Genomic DNA, 19,061 nt, shown 5'->3' on the forward strand with positions numbered 1-19,061 from the left:
CCCTTCCATTATTTGGGAAACCCATAAAGCGGTCCTGAGAGGAGAACTAATAGCCTTAGGTGCCCATATTAAAAGACAACGAAGTCAAGCCATGGTGTCACTTCTCTCCCAGATCCAGGCTCTAGAGCTATCGCATAAAACTTCCCAGGCTCTTAGCTGTGCCTCAGAGCTCGCAGAAGCACGCACTAAGCTCAAAAACCTGATGAATGTCACTTCAGCCAAGCTGTTACTCAGCGCCAAATTCCGCTCTTACGCTCACGGGGACAAAGGTAACAGGTTGATGTCTGCCCTAGTCAAGAAGCAGAGAACTGACTCCTTTATTCCTGCAGTTAAAGACGATAAAGGTGTCCTGCATAAAAGTACTCCGGACATTGCAAGGTCCTTCTGTGCCTTCTATAGAGACCTTTATAATCTTAAAACACCAGATGGCCTCTCACCAGACCAACTAGGGGAAGCGACGGAGAAATTCCTCTCCTCCCTTCAGTTACCTGCTATTACCCCAGCGCAGTCAGCTCAGCTTTTATCACCCATCACTGACACTGAAATTGGTAAGGTCCTCTCCTCCATACCCTCAGGGAAAAGCCCTGGCCCTGATGGTTTCACCATCTCCTACTACAAAACCTTTAAGCACATTTTAATCCCCCAGTTTAACATCCTATGTAACCACTTACTCCAGGGGGGTTCCCTCCCGCCCCAATCGCTTGCTGCCCACATCACAGTAATCCATAAGGAAAAGAAAGATCCCCTAAACTGTGGGAGTTACCGCCCAATTTCGCTTCTGAATACAGATGTGAAGTGGTGGGCCAAGATTTTGGCTCAAAGGATTCAGGCGGTTCTCCCTGGCATTATCAACGAGGAGCAGGTGGGATTCGTGTCTGGCAGGCAAGGGAGTGAGAATACGGTCCGTGTCATACAACTGATTACACATGCCCGAAAGCACTCGGTACCGCTAGCACTACTTAGTACGGATGCAGAGAAGGCCTTCGACAGGATCAGCTGGCAATTCATGTCGCGAGCATTGTCGAAATTTGGCCTTTCGGACCAGTTCATCCAATCCATCTTCTCACTCTATTCGCTCCCTTCTGCCAGAATACGGATCAATGGAACACTGTCCCCATCCTTTCCCATCACTAATGGGACGAGACAGGGCTGCCCTCTCTCACCTGCTCTCTTTGTTATTGTCATGGAGACCCTGCTGGCTAAGATCAGGCAGGACCCGGACATTGCAGGTATCACTTTAGGGTCGCAGACTCACTTGACAGCTGCTTTTGCGGACGATCTGCTGGTTATAACGTCCAACCCTTTAACCTCCTTTCCCAGACTTCAGGCCCTTTTTGAAGAATATGGAATGGTCTCAAACTTTAAGATTAATTATACTAAGTCACAGGCCCTGAATATCTCTTGCCCACCCTCCTTTGTGGCCACGCTTAAAAGTTCCACTGCCTTTTCGTGGGCCCCTAAGTCAATCCCATTTCTGGGTACTAACATTTCAGCAAAACCAGAGGAGCTCTTTGAGCTGAATCAGGCCCCCTTGCTTAAATCCATTAAATCTCACCTACACTCTTTAAAGCTACCGTTTATCTCATGGATAGGACAGAAGAATTACCTCAAAGCTTTTATTGTCCCCAGACTGCTCTATCTCATCCAAACACTCCCTATCTGGCTACCCCATTCCTTCTTTGTGGAGGTCCGCAGAGTCTTCTCAGCATTCGTGTGGTCAGGCAAGTCCCCTAGACTGGCGTATGCCATTCTCACTCGGGAGAGAAGGTTGGGAGGCTTCGGCCTACCTGACATGTACCTCTATTATAGAGCGTCAATGCTAAATAGAGCCTTGAGCCTCCTATCTTGGCGTCCCCCCGGCCTTGTCTCCCGACTGGAGTGCGATATGCTTTCATACAACGATAAGCTGGTTTTTTGGGGCTTACGCAAATGCACCGCCAACAATAAGTTTGCATCGCCCTTATGGAAGGGCTTATTAACAGAGTGGTCCAAACTATATAGCTCTTCTACCCTCCAATTTCCTAGTTTGAACCTTCCCCTGCAACTGCTGCAGGCTTATGTGCATCCTACCACCTCTGGGGCATCAGGAATCTGGGCACTGTTGTCCGGCCTCAAACTACAAGACATCACGTCAGTGTCGGGTGCTTTAGATTGGAGCAAAATAGACGCAATTCCGAGCGGCTATGGCTTTTAAAAAGGATTTGGCGTGCTTAGCAACGCTCCCTAGGCCTACTATGGATCCCTCATGGTTAGAAGGCAAACTCTCTATCACCACTCGCCCAAAGAAACCTCTCTCCACATTTTATAAGGAGCTGCTCTCCTCCACGCCTCCAGATCTGTGGTTCCTAGCAGCCTGGGAAAAAGAATTGTCCATAACATTATCGGAACCTGAAAAAGCGTTTATCCTCACACACTCGCACGGATTCAACCGCTGCATTAAGATTCAAGCTAACTCGTATAAATTACTTACAAGATGGTACAAAACGCCAGAATTCCTCCATAAGCTTAATCCCGCTATCCCAGACAGTTGCTGGAGGTGTGGGGGAGGTCCCGGTTCTTTATCTCACATTTGGTGGGGTTGCGAGAAAATCCAGCCTTTCTGGGTAGAAGTGGTGGCAGCTATAAATAAGATCTGTAATACCCAGGTCAGGCTAGATGCAAAGCTCCTATTACTTTGGTGCCCTAATAGTACGCTTACCCCTTCGAAGTCTAATCTACCCACCATGCTTATAACAGCGGCCCGTTTACTGGTTCCTCTCCTCTGGAAGAATGATGCGGCTCTCTCACACGTGATGTGGACCGAGAAAATTGACCAACTATACCGGTTTGAAGAGCTGGCCCACTGGGAGAATCACTCTAGAGCGACGTTTGTTAAAATTTGGTCCCCCTGGAAACAATATTGCAAGTTCTAGGCTTTGATAAGACAAATTGCAAGCTATATGGTTGACATCTACCTGACCCTATCCTCCCCTCCCCCTGTCCCATCTTCCCCTTGTCTTGTCGATTCCCCCACCACCAGATATCTGTTTGCACAGGTTATTACTGTTCGGAGTTATGTATGCCATCACTGAGATGTATCGTGTATGCTGATTAAGCTTAAACCCAGCTGCGTCTGGTACATGAGATGTATGTTCTTTTACATAACTTTGTGCCTTTCTCAATAAAAAGAAATTTGACAAAGAATATAACTACTATAATACTGCCCTCTATGTACAAGAATATAACTACTATAATACTGCCCTCTATGTACAAGAATATAACTACTATAATACTGCCTCCTATGTACAGGAATATAACTACTATAATACTGCCTCCTATGTACAAGAATATAACTACTATAATACTGCTCCTATGTACAAGAATATAACTACTATAATACTGCTCCTATATACAAGAATATAACTACTATAATACTGCCCTCTATATACAAGAATATAACTACTATAATACTGCTCCTATGTATAAGAATATAACTACTATAATACTGCTCCTATGTACAAGGATATAACTACTATAATACTGCTCCTATGTACAAGAATATAACTACTATAATACTGCTCCTATGTACAAGAATATAACTACTATAATACTGCCCTCTATGTACAAGAATATAACTACTATAATACTGCCCTCTATATACAAGAATATAACTACTATAATACTGCTCCTATGTACAAGAATATAACTACTATAATACTGCCCTCTATATACAAGAATATAACTACTATAATACTGCCCTCTATGTACAAGAATATAACTACTATAATACTGCCCTCTATATACAAGAATATAACTACTATAATACTGCTCCTATGTACAAGAATATAACTACTATAATACTGCTCCTATGTATAAGAATATAACTACTATAATACTGCCCTCTATGTACAATAATATAACTACTATAATACTGCCCTCTATATACAAGAATATAACTACTATAATACTGCTCCTATGTACAAGGATATAACTACTATAATACTGCTCCTATGTACAAGAATATAACTACTATAATACTGCTCCTATGTACAAGGATATAACTACTATAATACTGCCCATATGTACAAGAATATAACTACTATAATACTGCTCCTATGTACAAGAATATAACTACTATAATACTGCTCCTATGTACAAGAATATAACTACTATAATACTGCTCCTATGTACAAGAATAGAACTACTATAATACTGCTCCTATGTACAAGAATAGAACTACTATAATACTGCCTCCTATGTACAAGAATATAACTACTATAATACTGCTCCTATCTACAAGAATATAACTACTATAATACTGCCTCCTATGTACAAGAATATAACTACTATAATACTGCTCCTATGTACAAGAATATAACTACTATAATACTGTCTCCTATGTACAAGAATATAACTACTATAATACTGCTCCTATGTACAAGAATATAACTACTATATTACTGCTCCTGTGTACAAGAATATATCTACTATAATACTGCTTCTATATACAAGAATATAACTACTATAATACTGCTCCTATGTACAAGAATATAACTACTATATTACTGCTCCTATGTACAAGAATATAACTACTATATTACTGCTCCTATGTACAAGAATATAACTACTATAATACTGCTCCTATGTACAAGAATATAACTACTATAATACTGCTCCTATGTACAAGAATATAACTACTATAATACTGCTCCTATATACAAGAATATAACTACTATAATACTGCTCCTATGTACAAGAATATAACTACTATATTACTGCTCCTGTGTACAAGAATATATCTACTATAATACTGCTTCTATATACAAGAATATAACTACTATAATACTGCTCCTATGTACAAGAATATAACTACTATAATACTGCTCCTATGTACAAGAATATAACTACTATAATACTGCTCCTATGTACAAGAATATAACTACTATAATACTGCTCCTATGTACAAGAATATAACTGCTATAATACTGCTCCTATGTACAAGAATATAACTACTATAATACTGCCTTGTATGTACAGAGATATTTGTTGTTATTTTACCTGTATGACTGTGCTCAGTATTATCAGGCTGATGATGATGGGTGTTGTAGTACAGGAATAATCGGATTGCTTCCCCATTTTTCACCTGAAATTAGAGAGATTTAGGAGAGTTGATAGCAGGCACAGGATTTTGATGTGGTCGGAGTGACCATGTGCCGAGGGCACCAGTGAGGGTGTGTGAGCCTCTGCGGGTGACGTGGGGCACACCGCTGTTAGTGAGGGCGTTCATCATTCACAGTTCTGTACATATAACTCCCGGTGTCTGTTTTTTTTTTTTGTCAGATTCTCTTGAAAACTAAACTACTTCAAAAACTCTTGGGTCTCACTCAGTGAGAGAAACATGCTGCACACGCACTATATCACCAAAAGATATGATATGATGTCACCAGGCACCGCCATCCCCTCTGTCTGGGGACGTTGGCGGGGGGGGGATTATCTTTTCTGCTCCAGTTCCAGGAAGGTTTCTAAAGACGGAGGGAGAAATAATGACCCAAACACAGGGAGATTCTGTCCAAAAACCTGCTGCAGCCTGCAAGAGGACTCCGATCGGTTACCATGGCAGCCAGGACGCTACTGAAGCCCTGGCTGCCATGGTATGTTAGTGAGCAGCATTATACTCACGTGCGCCGTGGCCGCCGGGCGCTCCTAGACCTATGCGCACAGACCTATGAGAAGAAGGAGCGCCCGGGGCGGCAACGGCGCACGTGAGTATAATGCTGCTCACTAACATACCATGGCAGCCAGGGCTTCAGTAGCGTCCTGGCTGCCATGGTAACCGATCGGAGCACCAGCATTACACTGCTGGGACTCTGATCGGAACTGCCCACTGCCACCAATGATGGCGGGGGAGAGGGGGAGGGGGACCCTGTGGCCACTGCCACCAATGATTAATACTGGGGAGGGAGGGGGCGGACTGCCCACTGCCACCAATGCAGAGACTGAAGAACATTACCGGCCCCTGACCTCTGACAGGACGCTGTGATCCGCGCAATTAACTCTTCAGGTTCCGCAGACGCAGATTTTGAAACGGTCAGCGCTCATGACCGCTTCTATGACCTCACAAAATACTGCGGTAATGAGGAAACAGCGGTATATCGCCCAACCCAAGGTAGCAGTGGCAGCAAATAGTGTTAATCGAGCACCAAAGTGCTCGGGCCGAACACCTCGGGATGCTCGGGTGCTCTACCGAGCACCTGAGCACAATGCAAGTCAATGGGAGAACCCGAGCATTAAACCAGGCGCCCCCTGCTCTGGAGATGAGAGGGTGTCTGGTTCATAGGAAAAGGTCAAAAATTTATGGTACCACCACTGAAATGGTTCGGGAACAGCATGGGAAGAATGTCTGGATGCATCTTGGACTCCCAGGTCGCTGCTGGGAACGATGTTGTCTTAGGAGTACGCCACTTTTACAGACTAACACTAATACGCACAAAACTGAAGATAAAAATTATGGAAAGATTACAAGGAAGAGGCACTCTGATGCAACCTGTATATCACATAAAGGAGGGCCTCATTAACATTGTGGTACAATTGTTCAGGTAGTGGGACTCCTAAACTCATAAAGCCTATGTACTAAGTGACAGGGCTTTCAAAAATTACAAGGAACCGGCACTCCAATATACCCTTTATTACACATAAAGGAGGGCATCATACACCCTTGAAAATTTATGATTGATGGCCTGCTGGTGACCCTCAAAAACATTATGGTTGAGGGCCTGCTGGTGACCCTCTAAAACATTACAGGCTAGGGTCTGCTGCTGAGCTGACCATCTAAAACTTTAGGGGTGAGGATCTGCTGCAGAGCTGACTCTCTAAATCATTAGGGCCGAGTGCCTGCTGCTGATCTGAGCATCAAAATAATTATGGTTGAGGGCCTGCTGGTGAGCTGACCCTGTAAAAAATTATGGTTGAGGGCCTGCAGGTGAGCTTATCCTCAAAAACATTATATGCAAGGGCCTGCAGGTGAGCTGACCCTCTAAAACATTATATGCGAGGGCCTGCAGTGAGCTGACCTTCTAAAAGATTGTATGTGAGGGCCTACTGGTGAGCTGACCCGCTAAAACATTAAATGCGAGGGCCTGCAGGTGAGCTGACCCTCTAAAAAATTGAAGGTGAGAGCCTGCTGGTGAGCTGACCCTCTAAAACATTATATGCGAGGGCATGCAGGTGAGCTGACCCTCTAAAAGATTGTAGGTGAGGGCCTCCTGGGGAGCTGACCCTCTAAAACATTATATGCGAGGGCCTGCAGGTGAGCTGACCCTCTAAAGAATTGTAGGTGAGAGCCTGCTGGTGAGCTGACCCTCTAAAACATTATATGCGAGGGCCTGCAGGTGAGCTGACCCTCTAAAAGATTATAGGTGAGGGCCTCCTGGGGAGCTGACCCTCTAAAACATTATATGCGAGGGCCTGCAGGTGAGCTGACCCTCTAAAGAATTGTAGGTGAGAGCCTGCTGGTGAGCTGACCCTCTAAAACATTATATGCGAGGGCCTGCAGGTGAGCTGACCCTCTAAAAGATTATAGGTGAGGGCCTCCTGGGGAGCTGACCCTAATAAGCATGTTGATATGATGGAAGAGGAGGAGGAAGATGGCGAAAAAAGGAAGATTGAAACATATACCCTTTTTTGTGGTGGAAGGGGTGCATGGGAATACAGTGTATTCAGTACATTATAAAAAAAAACACATTTAAAGTGCTTTTATGTTCATCAGCATTCCTCTGGTGGAGTAGAGAAGTCAGGGGCAATCCAGGCCTTGTTCATTTTGATAAGAGTCAACCTGTCAGTATTGCCAGTTGACAGGCGGATGCGCTTATCAGTTATTATGCCCCCAGCAGCACTAAATACCCGCTCTGACAAAGCACGTTCGTGCCACGTGTCCAGCTTGGACACCTAGTAGTTGTAAGAAACTGAGGGATCATTGAGGACGCTGACACGGTCTGCTACGCGCTCCTTCACCATCTTCCAAAATGTTTCCCTCCTTGTGACACTAAGCCGCGCATCAGGGTGAGGGTGCTTGTCCGGTGTCATGAAACTGTCCCAGGCCTTGGAGAGTGTTGCCCTGCCTGTGTTGGAACTGCTGTGTGTTCCCCTCGTCTCCCCTCCTCGGTTGCCCAAGGAAATAAGTACTCTGCCGCCAGCGTTGTCAGCTGGAAATTTTTGGAGCAATTTTTCCACAAGAACCTTCTGGTATTGCAGCATTTTGCTCTTTCTCTCCACCACAGGAATGAGAGATGAGAAGTTCTCTTTGTAGCGGGGGTCGAGAAGGGTGAACAACCAGTAATCGGTGTTGTCCAATGGGTCACGGGAAAGGCAGCCTAACATAAAATCAGCCATGTGTGCCAGAGTACCAACAGGCAAGACTTCGCTTTTGGGTCTGTAAAGTTTTAGCAATTTAGCGCAGGTTGGGCTAAAAATATATATTGCTGCCACACACAATAGTCCTTTAAAAAAATATATATTTCCCTCCCTGCATCTTTCCCTTCTTCAGCACAGCTCTTCCTGACTAACATGCATGCTCGATCAACACTAGCAGCAATAAAGAGCAGAGAACACATATGGCCAGAACCTCCCAAAGAACTGCCAGGGTCAGATCTGCTTCTATTGTGGTCAGCTCAGGAACTGGTGATGCTGCTGATACTCTGGGCACAGACTCAAAATGTGCCAGATCTAAGCTAAGCTCAGCTTCCGGTAGCTCTCTACGTAGTGTACAAGTGTTTCTCCACCTTTCTGACAGAAGCATTGCACTGTGCAAGATCTGCAGGATGAAAATAAGCCGTGGGCCTTCAAACACAAACATAGGCACCACAGCACTATTGAACCACATGATCACTGATCCAGTGGGAAAACAGAGGTGGGTGCTAGCACAACAAGACTTTACTCCTTCTCCCAGTCTCCTTTGTGCCAGATAGGCAGCATCCACGGGTAGTATGGTGTCTTTCACATAGTCGTCATCACTTTCTGCCTGTCCAGCTCAGACTCCTTCTCCGGTTCATCGTCAGCCATTGATTACAGAATGTGGGGCCAGGAAACAAATTTACATGCCTAGCAATCCCCTGACACCCAGCCAAGTTCCAGTCGCTGCCGTACCATTTAGTGGAGTCTGCTGCCTTTAGATGAACAATGTGGGCCACTCCCTGCGATTCTCACCTTGCGGCACATCTCACGCCATGATGGACGCGCCAACTTGCTGGAATTTGACATTGCACATGCTCAAGCATCTGTTCGATCAGTGGAAAGTTGTGAATGATTTTGTCATGCACCAGACGCCTCAGCAGGAAGGAGCATGTGTTCATACGAGGTCAGACAGTGGCAGCTCAACTGAGACTCCTGTCAGGTGCTGAAGCCTTTCGAATAGGCCAGAAAGTTTTTCGGCAGGGGACAACTGCAGCATCAACAATGTCATGCCTCTCATATTTATCTTAGAACAGTTGCTGATGCTCATGTAGCAGGGGACGACGGCAGAAGAACAGCTGACGCATCTTGTTGCCACCCCTTTTAGCTGTTGGGGGAAAGTGCTCTGGAGTAGGGAGTACTTTCATGTTTGGACATTTGTGGACATTTGCCTATTTCCCCTATGCATAGTTATAAACTTCTTACTTTATTTCACTTGAAAAGGTTGACTTGCACTGTTTAATACTGTGTAACTGCATTTTATATATATGTTGTGATATATATCCTGTTCATCATCACTGTATTTGCAAGGCTCTGTAGAAAGGGTTAATGAGCACTGAGAGACTGTTAGGACTTTGAATGAGAAGCTGGTCATTTTCCATAGCTGCCATAGAGTTTAAAGAAGACCATATTTTGGAGGGAAAAGGCCAGACTTGTTTACCACCAAAACCAGACAAACTGACCTTGGGACTGTCTGGTTTAGCTCTGTTTTTATGTCTGGAAACTTGTTTTTGTCTGGAAAATCTGCGGTGTCATTGCCATTGAGTTTCATTGAAGCTGTAATGTAAGTCTATGACAGACGGAAAGTGTTACAGTGTATCTGTCTGTGCTGAGCTTCTCCACTCCACCCCTCCCACTAGAAGGTTCTAGTCAGAGCCCCTAGTGTGCTGCACTTAGGGAACAGTGCTTGGAAGAGTAGACTGCCAGACTACTGAGTGACCATGAGAAGACGCTGAGATGGGGATACTCTGCCACAGACCCTGGCTCACCAGCCTTGGACCAGGGTACCAGCCTTCAGAGAGAGAGAGAGAGAGAGAGAGAGGAGGGAGGGAGGGAGGGACAGCTAGCTGATGCCTTTGCTCAGCATCGAACCCTTCTTCTGCCCAGGAGGAGACTGGAGAAGCCATCTCAATGCCTTGTCTCAGGGAGAAGCCAGCCCTACGCCTCGCCTGTACTGTTTTGCTCCTGAATTCCTCCAGTAAAGAAGCACCCTGGTTACTGCAGACACTGACACTCTGGACTTTTTTACCATTCCCCCAGAAGCCACAACAGCAGCCATTTCAGTCTCCTCAACATGATGGAGCAGTTTCTCCATGTCCTGCTCCCAGCTGAGGCCAATCAGCAAGCCGACAGCTCCCACCTCAACACCCAGGTTTAGGTTCTTCTAAACTATGACCGGCCTCTGGAGCATACCCTGTTCCCTGACCTCATGGATTTCTAGGCAGGCAGACTGGAAAAGTGGCCAGAACTGGCACAGCATGACCGCTTTCTTCTTTCTTTCCCAGCCTCCAGTGTCATCTCGGCGAGGGTTCTTAGCACCGCGGGGGGCTAGTGACACCCAAACTGACCAAATTGTCCTTTGCTAGTGTCCAAAACGTCACTTTTTTGGTCTGGATCTGGGTGAATTATTACATTCCTCTGGCTGGATCTTGCCACTGCTGCTGTCTGTCTGCCTACCATCATGTTCTGTACAGTATGGCTGCTGCTGTCACCATAGCTGCTATTCCCCTACTGCCATTGATGCCACACAGTCACCACTCCTACTATTACTACTTCTACCCATAGACAGCATTGTAGCTTCCATGCTGTGTTGCTTCAGCTGCTGCTACTATTGTGGCAACGTACCTCTTATTACTGTACCCTTTCCACATCCACACTGCATTATTACTACTACCACTACTACTGCTACTACTACCACCACTAGTACTACTACCCTTTACATATAAGTGTAAGCCTGTGAGACCCAGCCCACTGTATTACACTGTGTAATACACTGACAGACAATGGATTACAATACAGATGTATAGAAATGCATTGTAGAGGGGATCAGATCCCCAAAAGTTGAAGGGGTTATCTAACCCTATAATAACCCCCAAAATGCCCCGGCCCCTCATACTAGTTATACATACCCAGCTCCCTAGAACCCGCACTGCTTCTGATGTCTGCCACCGATGCATCTCTGTGTCACGCGGATAAAAACATCCAAGACGAGGGGGCAGCCAATAGCCAGCCGCAATGTGAACGAGTCTCCCTAGAATCGCAGGGTTTTTTGCCAAATTGTTTTGAAAAATTATATGATTCATGAAAAATGAAGTTCTTCTGTTTCTTTTTTTGCCCGATTCTTATTTCCCACCAGACAGAGTCTTCTCTGCTATACTGCCATCCTGCTGCAGAGGATTCTCTTGACCGTGTTGAGCCTCATTCACACGTCCGTGCTTAAATCCGTTAAAGAAGGTCAGTGATGCCTCTGTAAAGATGTCCGTGATGGATCCATTTGTGGAATGTGTGTCCGTTTTTTGCTTTCGATGTGTCATCCGTGTTTCATTGACGCTGTACAGCTAGAAAATAAGTTTAAAAGAATCTCTTCCTAATGATCTATGAAATACGGATGGCATCCGTGATGCTAACGAAATCATAGACAATAATGGGCGTGATGGATCCGTGAACAAGGAGAAAATAGGGCGTGCTTCTACGGACCGTGGTAAAAAACAGATTAAAATTAATGGGTACGTCTGCTGTCCGTGGAGAACACAAAAGTGAAACATTAAAGTGTGAATGAGGCTTTATTCCTAGTGGACAGATGATCACTATGGAGAGACTCAGCTAAAAGCAGAGTGACTGAACATCCTCGACCACTAGAGGGAGCCATACCATTAAAGTAAATGAACAATAGGGGGCGCCATACTATGTAAATAACTGAACACCAGGTGGAGCCATACTATGTAAGTAACTGAACACCAGGTGGAGCCATACTATGTATGTAACTGAACACCAGGTGGAGCCATACTATGTAAGTAACTGAACACCAGGAGGAGCCATACTATGTAAGTAACTGAACACCAGGAGGAGCCATACTATGCAAGTAACTGAACACCAGGGGGAGCCAAACTTTGTAAGTAACTGAACACTAGGGAGCGTCATACTATGTAGGTAACTAAAGCCCAGGTGGAGCCATACTATATAAGTAACCGAAGACCAGTTGGAGCAATACTATGTAAGTAACTGTTCACCAGGGAGAGCGATACTATGTAAGTAACTGAACACCAGGGGTGCCATATTATGTAAGTAACTGAACACTAGTTGGAGCCATAATATGTAGGTAAATAAACACCAGGTGGAGTCATACTGTGTAAGTAAATGAAGACCAGGTGGAGCCATACTATGTAAGTAACTGAACAACAGGTGGAGCCATACTATGTAAGTAACTGATCACCAGGGGGAGCGATACTATGTAAGTAAATGAACACCAGGTAGACCCATATAATGTAACTGAACAGTTGGAGCCATATTATGTAAGTAACTGAACACAGAGTGGAGCCATACTATGTAAGCAACTGATCACCAAGGGGAGCGATACTAAGTAAGTAACTGAACACCAGATGGAGCAATACTATGTAAGTAAATGAGCATCAGGTGGAGCCATACTATGCAAGCAATTGAACACCAGGAGGAGCCAAACTGTGTAAGTAAATGAACACCAGGGGCCGCCATAATATGTAAGTAAATGAACACCAGGGGCCGCCATAATATGTAAGTAAATGAACACCAGGTGGAGCCATACTATGTAAGTTACTAAACACCAGGTGGAGCCATACTATGTGAGTAACTGAACACCAGGTGGAGCCGTACTATGTATGTAACTGAACACCAGGTGGAGCCATACTATGTAAGTAACTGAACACCAGGAGGAGCCATACTATGTAAGTAACTGAACACCAGGAGGAGCCATACTGTGTAAGTAAATGAACACCAGGGGCCGCCATAATATGTAAGTAAATGAACACCAGGTGGAGCCATACTATGTAAGTTACTAAACAGTAGGGGGCGTCATACTATGTAAGTAAATGAACACCAGGTGGAGCCACACTATGTAAGTAACTAAACACCAGGTAGTCCCATATAATGTAAGTGAACAACAGGTGGAGCCATACCATGTAAGTAACTGAACACCAGGTGGAGCCATACTATGTAAGTAACTGAACAACAGGTGGAGCCATACTATGTAAGTAACTGAACACCAGGTGGAGCCATACTATGTAAGTAACTGAACAACAGGTTGAGCCATACTATGTAAGTAACTGAACACCAGGTGGAGCCATACTATGTAAGTAACTGAACAACAGGTGGAGCCATACAATGAAAGTAACTGAACACCAGGAAGAGCTATACTATGTAAGTAACTGAACACCAGGTCGAGCCATACTATGCAAGTTACTGAACACCAGGAGGAGCCAAACTATGTAAGTAAATATACACCAGGGGGCGCCATACTATGTAAGTTACTAAACAGTAGGGGGCGTCATACTATGTAAGTAAATGAACACCAGGTGGAGCCATACTATGTAAGTAACTGAACACTAGGTAGTCCCATATAATGTAAGTGAACAACAGGTGGAGCCATACCATGTAAGTAACTGAACACCAGGTGGAGCCATACTATGTAAGTAACTGAACAACAGGTGGAGCCATACTATGTGAGTAACTGAACAACAGGTGGAGCCATACTATGTAAGTAACTGAACACCAGGAGGAGCCAAACTACGTAAGTAAATATACACCAGGGGGTGCCATACTATGTACAAACCGGATTCCCAAAAAGTTGGGACACTAAACAAATTGTGAATAAAAACTGAATGCGATGATGTGGAGATGGCAAATGTCAGTATGTTATGTGTAATAGAACGTAGATGACAGATCAAACGTTTAATCCGAGTAAATGTATCATTTTAAAGGAAAAATACGTTGATTCAAAATTTCACGGTGTCAACAAATCCCCAAAAAGTTGCGACAAGAAGCAATAAGAGGCTGGAAAAAGTAAATTTGAGCATAACGAAGAGCTGGAAGACCAATTAACACTAATTAGGTCAATTGGCGACATGATTGGGTATAAAAAGAGCTTCTCACAGCGGCAGTGTCTCTCAGAAACCAAGATGGGTAGAGGATCACCAATTCCCACAATGTTGCGCAGAAAGATAGTGGAGCAATATCAGAAAGGTGTTACCCAGCGAAACATTGCAAAGACTTTGCATCTATCATCATCAACTGTGCATAACATCATCCGAAGATTCAGAGAATCTGGAACAATCTCTGTGCGTAAGGGTCAAGGCGGTAAAACCATACTGGATGCCCGTGATCTCCGGGCCCTTAAACGACACTGCACCACAAACAGGAATGCTACTGTAAAGGAAATCCCAGAATGGGCTCAGGAATACTTCCAGAAACCATTGTCAGTGAACACAATCCACCACGCCATCCGCCGCTGCCAGCTGAAACTCTACAGTGCAAAGAAGAAGCCATTTCTAAGCAAGATCCACAAGCTCAGGCGTTTTCACTGGGCCAGGGATCATTTACAATGGAGTGTGGCAAAATGGAAGACTGTTCTGTGGTCAGACGAGTCACGATTCGAAGTTCTTTTTGGAAATCTGGGACGCCATGTCATCCGGACCAAAGAGGACAAGGACAACCCAAGTTGTTATCAACGCTCAGTTCAGAAGCCTGCATCTCTGATGGTATGGGGTGGCATGAGTGTGTGTGGCATGGGCAGCTTGCATGTCTGGAAAGGCACCATCAATGCAGAAACATATATTCAGGTTCTAGAACAACATCTGCTCCCATCCAGACGTCATCTCTTTCAGGGAAGACCCTGCATTTTTCAACAAGATAATGCCAGACCACATTCTGCATCAATCACAACATCATGGCTGCGTAGGAGAAGGATCCTGGTACTGAAATGGCCGGTCTGCAGTCCATATCTGTCACCTATAGAGAACATTTGGCGCATCTTAAAGAGGAAGGTGCAACAAAGAAGGCCCAAGACGATGGAACAGTTAGAGGCCTGTATTAGACAAGAATGGGAGAGCAGTCCTATTTCTAAACTGGAGAAACTGGTCTCCTCGGTCCCCAGACGTCTGTTGAGTGTTGTAAGTAGAGTTGAGCGAACACCTGGATGTTCGGGTTCGAGAAGTTCGGCCGAACATCCCGGAAATGTTCGGGTTCGGGATCCGAACCCGATCCGAACTTCGTCCCGAACCCGAACCCCATTGAAGTCAATGGGGACCCGAACTTTTCGGCACTAAAAAGGCTGTAAAACAGCCCAGGAAAGAGCTAGAGGGCTGCAAAAGGCAGCAACATGTAGGTAAATCCCCTGCAAACAAATGTGGATAGGGAAATGAATTAAAATAAAAATTAAATAAATAAAAATTAACCAAAATCAATTGGAGAGAGGTTCCATAGCAGAGAATCTGGCTTCCCGTCACCCACCACTGGAACAGTCCATTCTCAGATATTTAGGCCCCGGCACCCAGGCAGAGGAGAGAGGTCCCGTAACAGAGAATCTGTCTTCATGTCAGCAGAGAATTAGTCTGCATGTCATAGCAGAGAATGAGGCTTCACGTCAGCCACCACTGCAACAGTCCATTGGCATATATTTAGGCCCAGCACACACACAGGCAGAGGAGAGAGGTCCCGTAACAGAGAATCTGGCTTCATGTCAGCAGAGAATCAGTCTGCATGTCATAGCAGAGAATGAGGCTTCACGTCAGCCACCACTGCAACAGTCCATTGGCATATATTTAGGCCCAGCACACACACAGGCAGAGGAGAGAGGTCCCGTAACAGAGAATCTGGCTTCATGTCAGCAGAGAATCAGTCTGCATGTCATAGCAGAGAATGAGGCTTCACGTCAGCCACCACTGCAACAGTCCATTGGCATATATTTAGGCCCAGCACACACACAGGCAGAGGAGAGAGGTCCCGTAACAGAGAATCTGGCTTCATGTCAGCAGAGAATCAGTCTGCATGTCATAGCAGAGAATGAGGCTTCACGTCAGCCACCACTGCAACAGTCCATTGGCATATATTTAGGCCCAGCACACACACAGGCAGAGGAGAGAGGTCCCGTAACAGAGAATCTGGCTTCATGTCAGCAGAGAATCAGTCTGCATGTCATAGCAGAGAATGAGGCTTCACGTCACCCACCACTGCAACAGTCCATTGGCATATATTTAGGCCCAGCACACACACAGGCAGAGGAGAGAGGTCCCGTAACAGAGAATCTGGCTTCATGTCAGCAGAGAATCAGTCTGCATGTCATAGCAGAGAATGAGGCTTCACGTCAGCCACCACTGCAACAGTCCATTGGCATATATTTAGGCCTAGCACACAGGCAGAGCAGAGAGGTCCCGTAACAGACAATCTGGCTTCATGACAGCAGAGAATCAGTCTGCATGTCATAGCAGAGAATGAGGCTTCACGTCACCCACCACTGCAACAGTCCATTGGCATATATTTAGGCCCAGCACCCAGGCAGAGGAGAGAGGTCCCGTAACAGACAATCTGGCTTCATGTCAGCAGAGAATTAGTCTGCATGTCATAGCAGAGAATCAGGCTTCATGTCAGCCACCACTGCAACAGTCCATTGGCATATATTTAGGCCTAGCACACAGGCAGAGCAGAGAGGTTCATTCAACTTTGGGTAGCCTCGCAATATAATGGTAAAATGAAAATAAAAATAGGATTGAATGAGGAAGTGCCCTGGAGTCCAATAATATATGGTTATGGGGAGGTAGTTAATGTCTAATCTGGACAAGGGACGGACAGGTCCTGTGGGATCCATGCCTGGTTCATTTTTATGAACGTCAGCTTGTCCACATTGGCTGTAGACAGGCGGCTGCGTTTGTCTGTAATGACGCCCCCTGCCGTGCTGAATACACGTTCAGACAAAACGCTGGCTGCCGGGCAGGCCAGCACCTCCAAGGCATAAAAGGCTAGCTCTGGCCACGTGGACAATTTAGAGACCCAGAAGTTGAATGGGGCCGAACCATCAGTCAGTACGTGGAGGGGTGTGCACACGTACTGTTCCACCATGTTAGTGAAATGTTGCCTCCTGCTAACACGTTGCGTATCAGGTGGTGGTGCAGTTAGCTGTGGCGTGTTGACAAAAGTTTTCCACATCTCTGCCATGCTAACCCTGCCCTCAGAGGAGCTGGCCGTGACACAGCTGCCTTGGCGACCTCTTGCTCCTCCTCTGCCTTGGCCTTGGGCTTCCACTTGTTCCCCTGTGACATTTGGGAATGCTCTCAGTAGCGCGTCTACCAACGTGCGCTTGTACTCGCGCATCTTCCTATCACGCTCCAGTGCAGGAAGTAAGGTGGGCACATTGTCTTTGTAGCGTGGATCCAGCAGGGTGGCAACCCAGTAGTCCGCACAGGTTAAAATGTGGGCAACTCTGCTGTCGTTGCGCAGGCACTGCAGCATGTAGTCGCTCATGTGTGCCAGGCTGCCCAGGGATAAGGACAAGCTGTCCTCTGTGGGAGGCGTATCGTCATCGTCCTGCCTTTCCCCCCAGCCACGCACCAGTGATGGACCCGAGCTGCGTTGGGTGCCACCCCGCTGTGACCATGCTTCATCCTCATCCTCCTCCACCTCCTCCTCATCCTCGTCCTCCTCGTCCTCCAGTAGTGGGCCCTGGCTGGCCACATTTGTACCTGGCCTCTGCTGTTGCCAAAAACCTCCCTCTGAGTCACTTCGAAGAGACTGGCCTGAAAGTGCTAAAAATGACCCCTCTTCCTCCTCCTCCTCCTCCTCCTCCTGGGCCACCTCCTCTTCCATCATCGCCCTAAGTGTTTTCTCAAGGAGACATAGAAGTGGTATTGTAACGCTGATAACGGCGTCATCGCCACTGGCCATGTTGGTGGAGTACTCGAAACAGCGCAACAGGGCACACAGGTCTCGCATGGAGGCCCAGTCATTGGTGGTGAAGTGGTGCTGATCCGCAGTGCGACTGACCCGTGCGTGCTGCAGCTGAAACTCCACTATGGCCTGCTGCTGCTCGCACAGTCTGTCCAGCATGTGCAAGGTGGAGTTCCACCTGGTGGGCACGTCGCATATGAGGCGGTGAGCGGGAAGGCCGAAGTTACGCTGTAGCGCAGACAGGCGAGCAGCAGCAGGATGTGAACGCCGGAAGCGCGAACAGACGGCCCGCACTTTATGCAGCAGCTCTGACATGTCGGGGTAGTTGTGAATGAACTTCTGCACCACCAAATTCAGCACATGCGCCAAGCAAGGGATGTGCGTCAAACCGGCTAGTCCCAGAGCTGCAACGAGATTTCGCCCATTATCACACACCACCAGGCCGGGCTTGAGGCTCACCGGCAGCAACCACTCGTCGGTCTGTTGTTCTATACCCCGCCACAACTCCTGTGCGGTGTGGGGCCTGTCCCCCAAACATATGAGTTTCAGAATGGCCTGCTGACGTTTACCCCGGGCTGTGCTGAAGTTGGTGGTGAAGGTGTGTGGCTGACTGGATGAGCAGGTGGAAGAAGAGGAGGAGGAAGCCGAGAAGGAGGAGGTGGCAACAGGAGGCAAAGAATGTTGCCCTGCGATCCTTGGCGGCGGAAGGACGTGCGCCAAACAGCTCTCCGCCTGGGGCCCAGCTGCCACTACATTTACCCAGTGTGCAGTTAGGGAGATATAGCGTCCCTGGCCGTGCTTACTGGTCCACGTATCTGTGGTTAGGTGGACCTTGCCACAGATGGCGTTGCGCAGTGCACACTTGATTTTATCGGATACTTGGTTGTGCAGGGAAGGCACGGCTCTCTTGGAGAAGTAGTGGCGGCTGGGAACAACATACTGTGGGA

General features: G+C 46.4%; 1 protein-coding gene across 1 annotated transcript in view; it reads right to left on the reverse strand.

Annotated features, from left to right (window-relative positions):
* ART1 (ADP-ribosyltransferase 1) overlaps positions 1–19,061 on the reverse strand; it is a 47,878-nt gene that overhangs the window by 19,696 nt on the left and 9,121 nt on the right. The window contains exon 2 of the mRNA XM_044277937.1: positions 5,038–5,122. Within this exon, the coding sequence (XP_044133872.1) occupies positions 5,038–5,115 (78 nt within the window). The 5' untranslated portion in view covers positions 5,116–5,122. The remainder of the gene's footprint in view (positions 1–5,037; positions 5,123–19,061) is intronic.

Source organism: Bufo gargarizans, chromosome 1 (assembly GCF_014858855.1).
Source record: "Bufo gargarizans isolate SCDJY-AF-19 chromosome 1, ASM1485885v1, whole genome shotgun sequence".
NCBI classification, from domain to species: domain Eukaryota; kingdom Metazoa; phylum Chordata; class Amphibia; order Anura; family Bufonidae; genus Bufo; species Bufo gargarizans.